Genomic DNA, 16,745 nt, shown 5'->3' with positions numbered 1-16,745 from the left:
CTACAAAAGCACTGTTCTGTATGACATTGTGAAACATGGTCCTTCAACATGAACCATTTTCTTTAGGGCAACGTACGCAAATGATAATTGAGCCGTGTTATGCGAAAATGGGTCTTAAACCATATGCGACCAGCGCATCCGCAGTCTGCTAATACGTTGCTCCATTTATCAGATTTGTGTCTATACATCGTAAGGACATGGCATTTGCTAAATGTTTATTCAATATAATATTATTCGTTTGTTAACCATAAGTATACATGTATGTGTAGTTTTACGTAGTTAAAGTATTTAGTGATCATTATCATTAGACTGGTGGCATTGTTCACGTCTTGGTAATTATACATATGCATGTTTGTTTGATAAAATAAAGATTTAAACCAACATATTAAATATAAATATTATTTGGTACGTGTAAGATAGTTTTTTCGTTTAAATGAATACTGCTCGATGATACACAGAACAACATACTAAGTTTAGAAATTTATTAAAATATACATACAATTATAAACGACTGTATAAAATAATGTAGAATGTTGATTATAGTGCATACACTTTTAGACGAGTTGAACGTGTTTCTATGTCCGCTGTCACACTTTCACACCAACTTTCAATTATATGCGTTATTTCGTTTGTATAACGCCCTTCATTACAATGTTTCCCTCTTTTTCGTCGTATAAAGGAGGCCACAGAACAAAATCCACTTTGGTTCCTTTTCCAGAACCTATTTCGTATTTGGTTTTGTCCACTGCTATGTCCTGCTTATCATTGTCAGCAAATCCTATGTGCATAGGGGGCGTTTGCAAGCACATGTACCTGTAAAAACAACGTTATGGTACTGTATTGAACAAGCAAGGAAATGTACAGGTTATCAAAAAGCAAAATCACATTTGAAACATAAACGCTCATTTTAAAGATTTTTCGTTTTCGCTAAATTTAATACAATAACTTTTATGTTGTTTAATTAATCATATGAGCATCAATCTGAGAAAACTTTGCTTAATGCATGTGCGTAAATGAACGACTTGGCTTAATGCATATGCGTAAATGAACGACTTGGCTTAATGCATATGCGTAAATGAACGACTTGGCTTAATGCATGTGCGTAAATGAACGACTTGGCTTGATGCATATGCGTTAATGAACGACTTGGCTTAATGCATATGCGTAAATGAACGACTTGGCTTAATGCATATGCGTAAATGAACGACTTGGCTTAATGCATATGCGTAAATGAACGACTTGGCTTAATGCATATGCGTAAAAGAACGACTTGGCTTGATGCATATGCGTAAATGAACGACTTGGCTTAATGCATATGCGTAAATGAACGACTTGGCTTAATGCATATGCGTAAATGAACGACTTGGCTTAATGCATATGCGTAAATGAACGACTTGGCTTAATGCATATGCGTAAATGAACGACTTGGCTTAATGCATATGCGTAAATGAACGACTTGGCTTAATGCATGTGCGTAAATAAACGACTTGGCTTAATGCATGTGCGTAAATGAACGACTTGGCTTAATGCATGTGCGTAAATGAACGACTTGGCTTGATGCATGTGCGTAAATGAACGACTTGGCTAAATGGATATGCGTTAATGAACGACTTGGCTTAATGCATTTGCGTAAATGAACGACTTGGCTAAATGCATATGCGTAAATGAACGATATTTTCCACCTAAACTGGATTTGGCGTTAGAAGATTCTTCCTTTGAACGAAAATATAAATAAAAGCGGAAAGTGTCGTCACTGATTAGCTTGTGCGGCTTGCATAGGCTAATCTAGTAGTTCATTTAAAGTACACGCATTAAAAGCCCGGTTTCCTCGGAAATAAACTCATATTATCTCACCAGCACAGCTCTACAGATCGTTCTATGTATGCCATGCATCCTGTCAACTCTTCCAAGGAATATTTTTCTTGTGACGACTCCAACTTTGTGACAAATGCCTGCAATCGCACAACATGCATTTGTGTGTACTCTTAACATTCATACAAATTATGTACTTCACATTAAATATGAACAATTCATGATGTTATTACCAACAGCAATTGAATATATGAACCGCGTCATGCGAAAATTGGTCTTAAGTCACGTGCGACCAGAGTAGCGCAAGACCAACCTGCGCGATCCCGCAGTCTTGTCAGGAAGGTACGTTGTCTGCTATAAAGTGACACAAGGTTTTATGGTCTCATAAGCGGAAAGGTTTTATCCTTACAAGACTGGGCAGATGCGCAGGCCGGGCTGAAGCTACGCTTGCCGCATGTCGCATACGACCCTTTTTCGCATTATCCGGATCATTTGATTTTTCAAGATATTTCATAAAGGCTTAGGGTGCACAATACTTGGCGTTAAAAACTAATACCCGCTTTCGATACAGAACGCGCACCCCATCCCCAAGAAACGTACATTTTTAATGTGTTCACAAGAGTACTTGCTCGTTTGTTTTCTTATATTGCTTATTTGCTTCGAGTCCACTTCGTCCACCTTGTAACCACTCTACAACAAAAGATGACAATGTGACACTTCAAAGGAAATTCTACATTATGCACCAAGTAATAATAATTAACGAAAACCTATAATTTTCCACAAAATAAAACAGTACATGTAATTAAATCTACTAATACCAGAACGATTCCAAATTTTGTATAACATTACCTGATGCACATTAAATATTTCGCAAGGATTCACAAGTCCACATATTACGCTGCCATGTTGATATAAGCTGGCTTCCTCGCAAAATGCGTAGGCATCCTGAAACAAAAAACATGAGAACCGGTATTTATATTTATTTTGTTTTATCTTCAGTGTATTCATCCCGTTATAATCCAGTCTATTACAAGTACAAGATTTCAAATGAAAATTGTCGCTTCTGTTTCGTGTAAATTATTCACATATCAGCACCATTAATGAAATCAAAGATCAACCAACAGAAAATAGTTATTTATTGCTTCAAAACAACATCACACAAAAAATTGACAGTCATAATTAAACCCGAGAACAGGCAATGAGAGTCATTTCGATGATTAAATCGGTCTTACTAATGACATAATAGGGTCTTACACGAACAATGTCCATTGTTCTCGCAGCTGCTACCTGGTCGGCCATATTTAGTGACGATTTATAAAACTGAAATGCGTCATTTCTCAAAGACGCATATAAGTCTTTAAATTGATCCGCTATTTTCCTCGGAGGAAAAGTATTGTACATGTCCGCCATTTCTGATCCTTTCTTCTCGATCAGCTCGTTTAATCTGTCAACATAAAAGAAAATGCGATAGGGCGGTTATATTAAAAAAGAGACCTCTATCGAAATGTGTATGATATAGTATAGATAATATCACCGAATAATGTTGAAGTGTGTTAACTGTTCGCGGACTTAACGTCAACATATCTATTAAACATTAAAATTACCTGTCTACGTTCCTTCATTTTAGCCAGCATTGTCTGGCCGTGATGTTTAAGTTAACATACCTATTTTTCATCGTGTTGTTTTCCTCTTGCAGCTTTGCTACCTCTGCCACTTTTAGATTGACCTGCTTTTCCAGGTTTTTCATCTTCATTTGCTCCTTCATATTGTCGAGTTTTTCTTCCTTCTTTTCTGAATGCTTCTTTTCCAGTGTGTCGATTGCAGCGGTCAGTCTTTCGACAAAATACACAAACAATCAACTTGTGTTAATACAATCTACTTTTGCGTAGTAATTTCAAAACTTGAGATACCAAAACCAAAAGATGGATAGAAAATATATATTTGTTCTCAAAGTTTATTGATGTGCGATAGATGAAAAAGAAAGGAGCATCACACATTCAATTTTACAGACAATTTTGTTCATTATGCATTATAAGTTAATCAATATAAGGAGTTTCAATACGACAACGCTATACGCTAACTTTACAATACTAACTTATTTTCTCGCATGTGTAACATATCTAAGCCTACAGTTTTTTTACAATTAAATACTAGCGTGTTACCGGTCAATTTGTTCCTGCTTTTCGCTTGTTTCCTTTTCTAAATCTTTGTTCTTGGCTTCATATGCTTCTGTCTTCCTTTTCAGTTGTTCGATTTCTCTAAATGAAAACACCATTCATTTGTGATATCACAATATATTCACACTATAAATAATGTTTAATATTTGTACCACATATGTATGTTCTCAGACGTTCAAGTCATGCAATTGAATAGCATTTGTTAAGTCATATTACCATTTCATATAAGCAAAAGAAAACACAAAAGCAACACAATTTCCCGTTTCCACACCTGCCATTTTTATGACACCGCTCACAAATGGAAACAATGACCTGGAAGCAGCTCTGGACATCCATGGAAGCTCCGACAGGAGTGTCGATATTTTCAGGCACTGTGTTTTCTTTCTCCAGTTTAGTTTTAACAGTTTCCAGACAAGCTCTTATGATATCCATATCATCTTTTGCTCGCGTCATATCGCTAGGAACAGGATAGAGTTATATATATTACTGTTTGTACTAAGTTGCATATGAGTAAAAATGTGAGTGTCGAAAACGTTGCATATTCTTTACTGAGACTTTATTTACCTGGTCATGTGAAGCAACTGAGTGGTTTGCTCCTTGTCCCTTGGGGTGGGTGTACCAGAGGAAGAATAATCGTTTTCTTCGACGAATTGATCTGGGTTTTGAAACTAAAAAAATATTAGATTAGGTCTGCAGTTTGTGGTTAATTGCAATCGGAAAATTTAGTGAAACTTAATTTGTCGTAGAAGGAGCACCATGTTTAGTCATAAATAGTGTAATATGTTTTGAAGCGTGTTCAAACTTAAATTTTACATTATTTAATATTCTGTATTAACGAAGAACCAATAAAATGTCGCACGTAATCATGATGTATGTTAGAATGATTTCAGATATTCCTGTAAACACACATATCTGATGTTACATTTTTTCGTCACTACATATTTAGTAGTTCTTGAAAGCAAGTATTTACGATTTTTATGTTCGTTTTTAATTTTCTAAATCCAGAACGAAAACGTGAATATGAACGAGGAATTAAAATATAACGATAAATTATATTACTATGGTCCCATAAATCAAATATTATTTACTTTAATAATAGCATTTATGACGGCAAAGTTTACCGTAGAGACATGTTTACTCGTTCTTGTTGCAAAACCAAAAAAACGTGTCTACATGTGGTAGGAACAAATCTTAATAGAAAAGTGTAAATAGCCCAACAATGTACATCTTTAATTCGTATACATAAATGTATTTTTTACTTCACATACAAAAATATTCAAAAACTGTTTTAAAAAACAAATTTCGTTGATACCATGTCTTCTTAACCTTCATTTTTTTAGTCAATATTATAATTGATTAAAAAAAAGGTAGTTTCTTCAATACTCGCTTCAATGAAACAACCGTTTATTAAAACTTCGTGGTGACGTTACTATTGGAAATGAAGGACATGGTGCGACTTACCGCGGCTTTGAGTTTCCCTAGGACCGAGGACACGGCCTTGAAAAGGTTGATCTTCTGGAGGTTCCATGACAACTCCTGAAGCACCTTGTCAGCTTCCTTCCACTCATTCTGTAGGGATAGCAGCAGAATGATTTAAGTATTATTATAGGGTGATTAGAGAAATGTAACAGTGATTCTATGTACTCCGAGCTTCCTTCCACTTTTCCTGTATAGATATCAGCATGAGGGGATGTACGTATTATTATAAAGTAAAAAATATTATATCAGAGATTCTAGATAATCCAATCCAGAGAAGACATTTCATATAAAGCACAGGTTTCAGTTAGAATTTGGAATATAATAGTTCACCTTTTATTGACGTTTCAGAATCAAATTATTTGTAGCGATAAATAAAAGAATTAAAGCCATATTTAAAAAGCGAGGTATCTGATATTCACATTGATTACATTAGAAAACAAAAAGAAAACAAGTCAAATAACACCATCAAATTAATAGTAAGATGGTCCTGTTTCAGAACATTTAATGTGATACGTATAACAGCCACACACTCTACACGGTGCACACAAATACTACTTACAACATCTATCTTCTGGCGCAGTCGTTGCCATGCGTCCTTTACTGCCACATTTCTAAGCGCACCATTTTGTTCAAGCTTGTCATCTGTATTAACAGTCAGTATCTCAATTAGTCGTTTTTTACCCATATTGTCGATAGCAACTGATCTTTTTTGCACCCTTATATGGAGTTTTATTGTGTATAGAATATGCAAATGCCGTGAAGACACTCACTATTTAAAGTGCTTATCTTGCGTATTAACATGAACAATCAAACGTTCTGTTTTCAATTTAGGAATTGATTTATACACATTAATTGTTTGCTTAAATGTACATGTACCAGTCGATCGTGAAACAAAAGAATTTAACAAATCTATGATAGGGACATGAAGCGTTAAATTAGTGGCCACAGACAAAAGACGGCTAACATGGATCGTTAGAATTGCATTATAATACTGAACGACCTTTACGAACGCAGGGGAAATAACTCTATTAAGTACAAGTTATACGTTTAAGAGTTATATTTCCAATCAAAAACACGTATTTATAGTTTGATCGCTCAATTTCTGCACTTGTAATAAAATATTTTAAAGACAATATTGACGTCATTTTACGACGGACAGAATTATATTTTCTCTCGGCAGCCGATGTTGGATTTAAATAATGTTTATCTTAAATGGCAAAGCACACATACATAATTTTGCTCATACTGATGTAGAAATTCGGATCACCTGTATGTATAGCATTAACTCTCATAACAGTTTTGTCTGCAAAAACATCAACAAATGAATGAACCTTTCTGTTATAATAATGTTTTAAATAAATCAATGTGTTTAATGGATTTTTACAGCGGATACATGAGAAATTTCCAATTAATTGTGCGCCCATCACTCCTATCTATTGATATTCCATTTATATCAAAACATTTATCCCAGCAACGGAAATCTAGCAATTCATTTCGAGGAATAATCCTAGTACGAATGATCTAAGTGGCGTTATTCATATCGATGTTGCTTTGTGTATGTCGTATCGTGACGTCCTTAGTTATTGTGTCAACAACCTGCGTCATTAAGAAGTCCAATTAAGAACCAAAGCTGGGATAGACAAGTTAGAAATAATAGATTGTTTTCAAATAAAAATAATATTGCATTTACGGAAACCATAATAAGAACCATTTGTGATCTCAATAAATTCATACAAATAAGACAGTCGCATACATATTTTTTTATTATAATATCAATATATGCGTTATAAATAGATACACTCTCTCTACACGAAGCATGCACCTGGCTGAAACGTGAGTTCCATAATAAAACAAAAGCACGTTACTGTGGATTATTTGTATTTAAATTCATTACTAATGATTTCATGAGCTGATCATGTCCAATTCACATTAAAACTAGCATGTCGGAGTTTTGGATTGGTATAAACGAGGACACTACGTCAGAATAAATGATTTTAAAATGACAAAAAAACGACACATTTTTATTATATTTCATTGTTTTATGCTTATTTTTTGGGTACGTTATAAGAATGTGCACGATAATCGCACGTTGTCGTAATGTTTTTTTATTAATTGTATCGAAAAGGTATGCCGTATGATTTTTAAGGCTTATCCCTGATATCTAAAGATATGAGGGGCATTTATAGCTCTTTTGTTGTAAAATGGTATAACTATTTAAAACGATCATGATGTTTAACTTATGCAATTATTATCGTGATCATTTTATAAACGAATCTTAGGTTTCAACATTTCAACATTTATTGCGTTAAATGGCATATTTCAATGATACCACTTTGCTATCGAATGCAAACGGAGAAATCAATTCAACGATTAGATCTTAACGATAAACATGATTTATTTCATTTTAACGCTAACAAAGAATTTGAAAGACACTGTTGATTTTTATTATAACACGTGTCAAATTCCTATCCGTTTCGCATGCGGCGATTTAATCTGAAATTAATGTTTATTTGATTTTCACAACCGTTTAAGTTTTCAATACACATCCTTTTAAATTTCAAAATATTTCCCATATGGCTTAGAGCTGCCAATTCACTTGATGTTTCTCCCACTGAAATTAACCATTTATGCCTAGCGTATAGAAAAAAGGTCTTGGCAAACAGCGTAGACCCAGATGAGACGCCGCATGATGCGGCGTCTCATCAGGGTCTGCTCTGTTTGCTTAAAGAAATTTCTGTAAGAAATATTCTAAATAAAGAAATAAATATACTAGACATCCCTAATTTTGGAAATAAATTGATCCAATTTAGAAGGGTGGGAGAGTCCACTAGGCTTAAATGGGTTAAGATTGTCGAGAAACAAAAGACAGGCGTACCTCTCTGACGTTAAAGTGCGAAGTGGGAATATTCACCGCATTGGTGCAAAAAGGTACCATGTTCCTTCTAATTTCAATGTCACAAAGTACCTTTTGCACCTAGGAAGCGATATGTTGTTAAGTTAAATCGCACAATAATAAGCATAATGACGCATCATTAAAATCACTAGAACAGTGTTCTGGACGTAATAAAAGGATTATCTCGCCTTTAAAAAATTAAAAGGTTCATTTGTAGATAAAGGACATCTCGTGTATATTGTGTAGAACGAAATTAATAAATAAATAAGTTTCATTCAAGAAGAGTTACTCTGGTATGCACTCCCATTTTAGAACTGTCCATTGGATAGATCAATTCGTTCACAAATCAAAATCTATATGCTTTTGAAAACAAACTAAAACACCTAATTGTTGACACCCAACGGAATGGTGTTCAGGCTCAATCCAGCCATTCGCTTGAATGAGTCTTGTTAAGTAGTTTGTCAATATTTTGTCCTCGCGTTAAACGAAATGATGATTTCACGACAATACCCAGTCATTGGAGAGGGATTGATTAAGGCAGGAAAATAAATTTATACGCCGCGATATGATTTAATGATTTTATTTTCCGATGTTAGTTGTGGTTTGCGAACGGGACCATAGTTTCGAGTGTAAACATTCGAGGAATTATTGGAGATATGTTATTGTAATACTCACTATGCTATTGAAACTGCGTGAAAGGGAATTACGGCATCGTTTACATAATTTCAATGCGATACATCTGTATATCTGTTGTGAATTCAAATGTGAACAAAATGTGTGAGGTTTATAACTAATTTTCTGATATTTAACTCTGTGAAAACAGTTTGATTCGTATGTTGTTGTTTTTTACAAAGGAATAACTGGAATACAGTTAATATTCACATAGTGTGAGGATAATATGCTTACAAAATAATGTTGATACGTTTTTTTAGGATTACGAGTTTGTGACTTATAGTTTGTGAAATAATTGCTTCAATATATACATCAGAGATTCACCCGTCATATTATATTCTTCGAAACGTTAAAACTTCACATACACTGCATTTATTACCGTTCTTAAAATGGAGGATAGTTCAACATGGAAACAACAACAACCAACGCAGGTACGTCAATTTAAGTTTCCTTACAATCTTCAAAAGTTAGCGCGGAAGATGTCACAATATAGAAGAAAATATAAACGAAATTGCGTTTTATAGTATAAATCAAAAGCAGAAATTTTCTTCGCAAACCATACCATATTTGATGTTCGCGTAAAGGAGCGAAATGGTATTCATGAATAATCAGTTCGATACAATGCAGATGAATATAATTTTCAATTGTGTACGAAAAACTTACTGAAGTTTTGTATACATTGTTTATGGAAACGAATCTCGGCTATACTTAATACGAATGTGAATATGAATTCCCCATAATAATTGCATGCTATAATTAATATATTAGTTTGAAACTGACAGAAGTTCATTTTCATGTTCATTAAGTATTGAGGTTTTTGTCCTTTAACGAGGCTAAGGAAGATATTTACAAATCCTCATTTGGCTGCGTGCTTGTTGGAGAGAAATGGATTCATTTCGTAAATATTCACACAGTGAATAACTAGATAGTTGATGTCACATTCGGGCAACACTATCGCCATAACATCTCTGTAATTGCAAGACCATTCTACGTTAGGTGTTTGGGTATTTCATCTACTAAATATTTAAACCTAATTATTATTGGAACCATGAAGGAGAATCCATTAACGCCGTATGCCACACAAAAGCTTGAATTTTTATTTACGTTCAAACAAAAATGTACGGCTTACCTAACAGCTTATAAAGACATACTATACTCACTGCCACAGACGGATAGATGGCCATATCAAATCAATGCTTTATATTTGATCTTGATCATTAGCAAATATTTGCTGTCATAGGAGAAAGCATTTCGAAATATGTCTGTCAGACTATTGAACGTTAAGTCATTAAGATTTGCGTCCAGTTAACAGCGTTGCTTGGAAAAATGCATAATACGTTACTTTCGAATGTTTGTCTAAAACTGGAGCTATTTAGTTTAACTATAATTTGCTTTTTAAATGATATACTTTTCACAATGATGTATGATGTTATTACTTGTTTAAGCATTACATTTTAACTGCTATGAATCCAATAACGGTACTTTAAATATATAATTAGAATATAGTAACAAGTACTATTAATATTTTCTAAATGATTCAATGTCTATTTATTGTTTAATTCACCTTATTTAACCCATTTATGTCTAGCGTCTAGAAAAAAGGGCTTTTGCAGCCTTTGCAAATAGCGTAGATCCAGATGAGACGCCGCATGATGCGGCGTCTCATCAGGGTCTGCGCTGTTTGCTTAAAGGAATTTCTGTAAGAAATTTCTAAATATAGAAATAAATATACTAGACATCCCTAATTTTGTAAATACATTGATCAAATTTAGAAGGATGGGAGAGTCCACTAGGCATAAATGGGTTAATTACTCAATTGTAGTTCAAGCAATCGTGAAAAGTGTTGAGTTGAGCTTCGTGAATTACATCCTGTTGGCCCTAAGCTGCGCATTAGGGCTCGCCTTCATCGCCGGCATTGTCGCAATCGTCCTCAAAGAGATTAGTCGCTGGAGAGACGCCAAGGCTATGCACCTGAAGCAAAAACTCAACATCCGCCGGAAGGGGATCAGCGGAGGGTCAGCGGTCAGACGCGGCCAGTCGTGCGACAGCTTCTCCGCGTCGGAAATGACGTCATATATTCAGTTGACGGAGACGCCCACATCGATACGGTGTAGTTCGGCATGGACGCCTAGCCCCGTTACGCGGAACAGCGGCAGTAATTCACCAACATCCGGGAACTTTTCACTATGACATTGACAGCTGTTTGTGCTTTATTGTAAATATAACAGTGGTCTTTATAGAATTGTAAATATTGTTTAATGACGAGGCTCCTCCTTATGAACAAGACATGAGTCCTGTCAAGTAACATGGAACCCAAATTTCAAAATGCAACCATGGCCCAGTGTGTCTGTGTTTGTACACGCCCAAGGATGGTTTTGACTTTAAACCTGAAATTGTGACCTTGAAAGTGGACCTACGGACTTGCTTCATGTGAACTTCATGCTTTATCAGTAAGGTTAACACTTGTGTAATGTAGTTTCCAAACTCAAACAATCAATAATACCAGTGCTTTCCACAGGATTTTTGTCAGGCGCCCCGGGGCTGATAGGGGTGGTTCGGGAGGGGCGTCCCCTCCCGACGTTGATCTTTTTTTTAATTTAACGTGTCAATTCACGTTCTGTGGTGCGTTATAACTCATTATTGCATAAACTCTATCTATAATGCCCTCTGGTGGGGTGCAGAAACTTGGCAAAGTGAGGGCTTGAACGGAAGAAATCGTGCATTAACAAGACGATTCACGTGCCGTTCAAGCCCTGTTATGTGTTTTTCATATCCATAATCTGGTCCACACGCAGTTACTTCCCTTCTCCAGCCTTCGACGACTTTCCAAGCATAAATGGGGAACTGAATAAGCACCAGTTTCCTCATGCATGCAGGGATAATGGCAATGTCTATTTCAATCCTCTTTTCAACTTATACCATCTGCACTCTCTTGACAACAGCTTTATTGTATTGGCAACGTCAATGAAGTTTAGCAACTTAAGGTTATTTACTCAACACTTTCAAAAGACTATGCTGTAAACTTAAGTGATTATGTACCTTCAACGATCCTGCTGTAAATTCCAAAATATTTCCTCATTTCTTAATTTTCGCGGCTGCATTTCAACTTTGCAACTTTGCCTATCCGAAGTTAAAGCCTCGTCATTTCGGATGATGACCGAGTGAGGCATTTGTAAAACACAATCTTGAACTGTATTTAAATAATCGAATTATTTTGTCGATGTCGAATGAACAAAACATTGTTTTCAATGTTATTTTAAATTATTTTGGTATGTGTGATTTGTTTATGCAATAATAGCGAAAATACACATTTTCTCGGACATGATCATCTGCGGGCGCTCTCAAAATCCGTTCCTGCCCTCGTGCTGCGCACTCGGACAGGAACGGATTTTTCGAGCGCCCGCAGATGATCATGCCCTCGAAAACGTGTATTATCCCTATAAAGAAAAACAGCGTCAAAAGACGTCATTTGGTGCGCTATGACTCTTCAAGAAAATCCCCCAGTCATTTAAAAATATATATTTTTTTATATTGTTTAATTGCTTTAAAACTTACCCGCACAGATAGTAAAATCCCGACTCGAACGATTCCCCAATACACCCGTTTCAACCAGACTCTATTACTGTATCCTTACTACTTGTCAAGTTTCTATTTATTACCCGATAATCCCGTTTTTTCCGTTTTTAAAGATCACTTTATGGTAAATATTTACGATAAAAGCTCTCAACTATTTCTTTAACACAAACCTTGCCATTTTTCTATAGTATCAAATACATTTTAAGTGACTATTTGATTTGATTTGATGAAATATTGCCTCTGAACATGCGTCAATCCCCTGACGTGTTGTGTGCTTGTTAAAACGCTCAATACACGCACGCTTGACGCGACGTTGTACATGCTGCATAATTTTCGCGCTCTTTTAATTGAGAAACAGATTGGACACAAAATAAATTTGCACTGCTAATTTGAAGCAAGAATATTTTAACGTTGCGGTAACATTTACATTCGGAAGTGTGTTTCGGATAAAAACGCGTTAACATCGACTTACGGGAATGGGTTTCGAATTACAAAATAAATTATTCCTATTTGAGATTTCAACAAATATTAACAGTTGCGTTATGAATTCAATGATCATTTGTTAAAACACAGTACGAGTCGAATAAATGTTTCGACGGAATTATGCATGAAATTCACGTTGTCCACGAGGATTACAGCCGGTTGCCATCATCAGTACTTCTAAGTATCGATTATCGGACGAAACATTTAGAAGTGTGCGTAATCAATTCAACGAAAATTTGTTATAGCGCATTACGTGTCGAATAAATGTCAGAAAAACGAGGTGAATCAGTTCAATCAATGGACATGATGAAATATACATGTACTGGAATTAAATTGTTATCGCATAATTGTAATAACAATTTGCACAACTTACTCGCTATAAGTAATTAATTGTTTACCACTTGCAATTAATTTATCGTATTTATTATGAGTCATAGGCAGAGGGGGTGATCACGTGATTATCAAGATTGCGACGTCTATGCCGCGGCCGGTATTTTTCGACGTTTTTATATCCTTTAATAACTTGTATTATTTTTTAAATTCCGCCCACTTTCCAGCCATATTAGCAAAAAAGTTACTGGCGTTTATTTCATAGTAATATTCGCTCTATATCTCGACTTTACTCGGTACGAAATTTCTTAGCGGGATGACCCAATCAAAAATAATGGTCGATAGTTAACCCCGCCCTCATAAGCATTCGCGTAACCGATTGGACGATGAACATCACAGTTTGAAGTCTGGAAAGTGAACTGATACAGCCTTGTCAGCATTAAAATGACTGTGTAATGTGGCTAGAATTATCTCAGATGAACACCGTCCCACAACCAGTGAACGTCCCTATCACACACATACACCATGGACGACACAGGAAAGTAGCGCAATACATATTTCGCGATAGCACTTCCAATCCTAGCAAACTGGTCTGTCGTGAGTGCGGGGTCCCGGAACACCCACCGCCTACAAATGCCAGCCACCACAACGGTGGCGACACCTCTTGCTCTCACAAACTGACACAACTCGAGAATACCCAAACCGATGTCTCGGGGCTGGCAACTGGCGGTTACTAGTATATCATCCCCCCCCCCCCCCAGGCAAAGTATGACAACATCTGGGCCCCACTGTAACAAATCCTCCAAAAGGTCCATATTTGGTCTCGATACCCTCATGCCGCCCTGGCCAAAAAAAAAGATAGCGCCCAGGCACCTAATAAGCAAAAGAAAACAACATTAATATAAACGAAAATGTAAGGCTACTAAGAAAATAAAGAATAGGAGGGGGTAGCAATATAAGAATTTAAAAATATCAAGCTAATAACCACAGTAATGTAACCTGTCTGTTAAGTGACACGGGTCGGTAAACTCCAAGGACAATTAGACCAATACCACTCACTATGATACTATACCGGAATCAACGCAACACCTTCACATATATTGAGAATCCCTCTACAGTCGGACGTCCGTGCGACATTGGGAGGCGGAAAACTACAACGGGCGAGGCATGGTATGGTATTGCGCAAGGGGGGGTTAGGGTTTGGGTTAGTGTTAGGGGTCGGGTTAGGGTTTGGGTTAGCCTAAACCCAACCCTAACCCGACCCCTAATCCTAACCCTTACCCTAACCCTTTTTTGGGGTTATCACCCCTGACCATGCCTCGCCCGTTGTAGTTTTCCGCCTCCCGTGCGACATAGCTATCTCCGTAAAAAGCTATCTTTAGCAGCGGATGGCGCCTCATGGATGCGGGGGCGCCACGTCGAGTGGAATGGTACCATAGTACAGTTCCACAGCAATAAGGTATTATACAAACACCATATATCTGTACCAATATCCATTTGACTAAATACTAATAGTAATTTATTTTTCAACTCACCACCGACTTGAAAACAAACACAAATATATGCAAAAAAGACCCATTTGGTGACTTTAACGGCTTATAATTACCTCCCCTACAATATAAAACATATATGGAAGCTCACACCCTACGGACGTTCGAAATCTCAACCATTTATCTTCACAAAATCTGTTCTGTTAGAATTCAATTTAAAACTAGATGGATACCTGCACTTAATCTATAAAATAAAGCGATACAATTGGGCATACTAATCAATCTAGCGTCCTCTTGTATAAATTACCTCCCTTAGGCTAATCCGAAAAGCAAAAATATGCATATAAGCAAATCGCGTACCTTGCATAAATGCGAATAAAGCGCGTGCCGGTGCCAGGATAAAAATACATTTAGGTAATAATATAACATTTATCCTGTCTTCCGGACCCTGCCCGTGGACTACAGCCATGAGAGGGTCCCCTGGGCGGGCACGGGTGACGGGTCACTTCGGTGAATACCATGGGGCCACTCGCCCGGGCCCGCTCAGAAGGAGCCTACGGTATTATCACGGCCCGAGCATGGCACAGATATGACAACCGACCTATAGTTACCCCGTCGCAGGGCATAGCCGACGGGTCACATCGGTGAATACAATGGGGTCCCTTGGTCTGTGCCCTGTGAGGACGCCACGGACGGGCACGGGCTGACAGGCTGCACATTATTACCCAGTAAAACAACAACAATACTCTCTTAATACAACGACGGAAGGGATTACGTTTCCAAATATAACTGACACCCAACCCATGAAAGGTACGCTTTCTCTAAAAAATAAAACGATCATCTGTAACCACTAGGTAACAATATTGGCGAATTTTAATCCCCCCTTTTGAAAATCAAAAAAATCGGGCTAACAGTATCCGGGTTCCGCGAGACCCTCCCCCCCCCCCCCCATGTGCTGGTCCTCGTTATTTTTCCCGCTGCACCCAGCAGCAGCCGACGACGATGTGTATTGGGGGAAAGCACGCAGACACCTCACCTCCGTACAGAGACGGAAGCCGCATTAAGTGCGCACTCAGGTAACTCAGTAGAGAAACCTTCAGTGCAACCCCTACAGATGTAAATATCGCAATCATGTATTCTCTGTATGCATTATATTAAAAAAAAATGTTGGCTGGAGCGTGTCGACTGGGATGGTGAGCCCCCCCCCCCCCCCCCCCCCCCCCGCGCACTATGTCTCTGCCGTGACGACCCACCCAATATTACAAAAAAAAAGAAAAGAAAAAAGTGAAGGTAATTATTTTATTTGTTTCTCTGTGTATTGGTGAGAATAACTAATTGCAGTTCATTTGTTACTAACCATTGTAATAGCCACAATAGCACATAGGACTGCTGCCTCTGATACCATATATAATATAACAAGAACCAGTAAAGTGCTCGCTCTCCTAATACCAAACTATCATAACCACAGACCCTCTCTTATTTCATCAAGTAAATGATCTATCAAAAACCACTCTGGCCCTCACAACACCACAAGGCCACAGGCAACCACCTCAGCAAGAAGAAAGAAAATCTAGAAATTGTCTATGCCCACAAACAAAATAGTCATCTTGGTCCAATTACACACACTCAGTCCCTCTCTTCTATCGTCTAGTCCATGATCTTTCAAAAATCTAGTCTGACCCTCACGACACCATACAATCAATACTCAAAATAGCAACAGAGAGTGCCCATGTTACTATAAGATATGACAAAGGGCAGCAGAACTATATATGTACCAATACTAACGCTATGTACAAATATGTCTTCAGCGAGTGACGATAAATGTTGCTTCTC

General features: G+C 37.0%; 3 protein-coding genes across 3 annotated transcripts; 1 reads left to right on the top strand and 2 right to left on the bottom strand.

The window, feature by feature from the left end:
• Positions 1 to 514: 514 nt before the first annotated feature.
• LOC127878399 (uncharacterized) lies at positions 515 to 3,930 on the bottom strand. Its single transcript, XM_052424925.1, has 7 exons — positions 3,908 to 3,930; positions 3,477 to 3,644; positions 3,067 to 3,256; positions 2,662 to 2,757; positions 2,413 to 2,502; positions 1,855 to 1,952; positions 515 to 813 (listed from the first exon to the last, which is right to left on the bottom strand). The coding sequence occupies exons 1-7, from the start codon at positions 3,928 to 3,930 to the stop codon at positions 621 to 623; spliced, it is 858 nt and encodes a 285-aa protein (XP_052280885.1). The 3' UTR covers positions 515 to 620.
• On the bottom strand, positions 3,908 to 6,153 carry LOC127878398 (uncharacterized). Its single transcript, XM_052424924.1, has 5 exons — positions 6,028 to 6,153; positions 5,451 to 5,558; positions 4,554 to 4,657; positions 4,261 to 4,446; positions 3,908 to 4,070 (listed from the first exon to the last, which is right to left on the bottom strand). Exons 1-5 carry the CDS (start codon positions 6,151 to 6,153, stop codon positions 3,971 to 3,973), a joined length of 624 nt encoding a protein of 207 aa, XP_052280884.1. The 3' UTR covers positions 3,908 to 3,970.
• Positions 6,154 to 8,728: 2,575 nt separating this feature from the next.
• Positions 8,729 to 12,346, top strand: LOC127879028 (uncharacterized). The gene is made up of 2 exons (XM_052425618.1): positions 8,729 to 9,464; positions 10,856 to 12,346. Exons 1-2 carry the CDS (start codon positions 9,440 to 9,442, stop codon positions 11,221 to 11,223), a joined length of 393 nt encoding a protein of 130 aa, XP_052281578.1. The 5' UTR covers positions 8,729 to 9,439; the 3' UTR covers positions 11,224 to 12,346.
• The last annotated feature ends 4,399 nt before the right edge of the window (positions 12,347 to 16,745 follow it).

The sequence above is a fragment of the Dreissena polymorpha genome, chromosome 4 (genome assembly GCF_020536995.1).
Source record: "Dreissena polymorpha isolate Duluth1 chromosome 4, UMN_Dpol_1.0, whole genome shotgun sequence".
Taxonomy (NCBI): domain Eukaryota; kingdom Metazoa; phylum Mollusca; class Bivalvia; order Myida; family Dreissenidae; genus Dreissena; species Dreissena polymorpha.
The sequence above is the reverse complement of the archived record's forward strand: the minus strand, read 5'-3'. Positions and strand labels throughout refer to the sequence as shown.

What these genes read in the sequence shown, in the direction of transcription:
- LOC127879028 (XM_052425618.1), top strand. Translation starts at nt 9,440, where the DNA reads ATGGAAACAACAACAACCAACGCAG. An exon ending in AACAACAACAACCAACGCAG is followed by an intron (nt 9,465 to 10,855) that starts GTACGTCAATTT and finishes ACTCAATTGTAG; the next exon opens with TTCAAGCAATCGTGAAAAGT.
- LOC127878398 (XM_052424924.1), bottom strand. Translation starts at nt 6,153, where the DNA reads ATGGGTAAAAAACGACTAATTGAGATACTGACTGTTAATACAGATGAC. An exon ending in TGCGCCAGAAGATAGATGTT is followed by an intron (nt 5,559 to 6,027) that starts GTAAGTAGTATT and finishes CTATCCCTACAG; the next exon opens with AATGAGTGGAAGGAAGCTGA. An exon ending in CAGTTGCTTCACATGACCAG is followed by an intron (nt 4,447 to 4,553) that starts GTAAATAAAGTC and finishes TCCTGTTCCTAG; the next exon opens with CGATATGACGCGAGCAAAAG.
- LOC127878399 (XM_052424925.1), bottom strand. Translation starts at nt 3,930, where the DNA reads ATGTTACACATGCGAGAAAATAA. An exon ending in TTACACATGCGAGAAAATAA is followed by an intron (nt 3,645 to 3,907) that starts GTTAGTATTGTA and finishes TTTTGTCGAAAG; the next exon opens with ACTGACCGCTGCAATCGACA. An exon ending in AACAACACGATGAAAAATAG is followed by an intron (nt 3,257 to 3,476) that starts GTATGTTAACTT and finishes TTATGTTGACAG; the next exon opens with ATTAAACGAGCTGATCGAGA.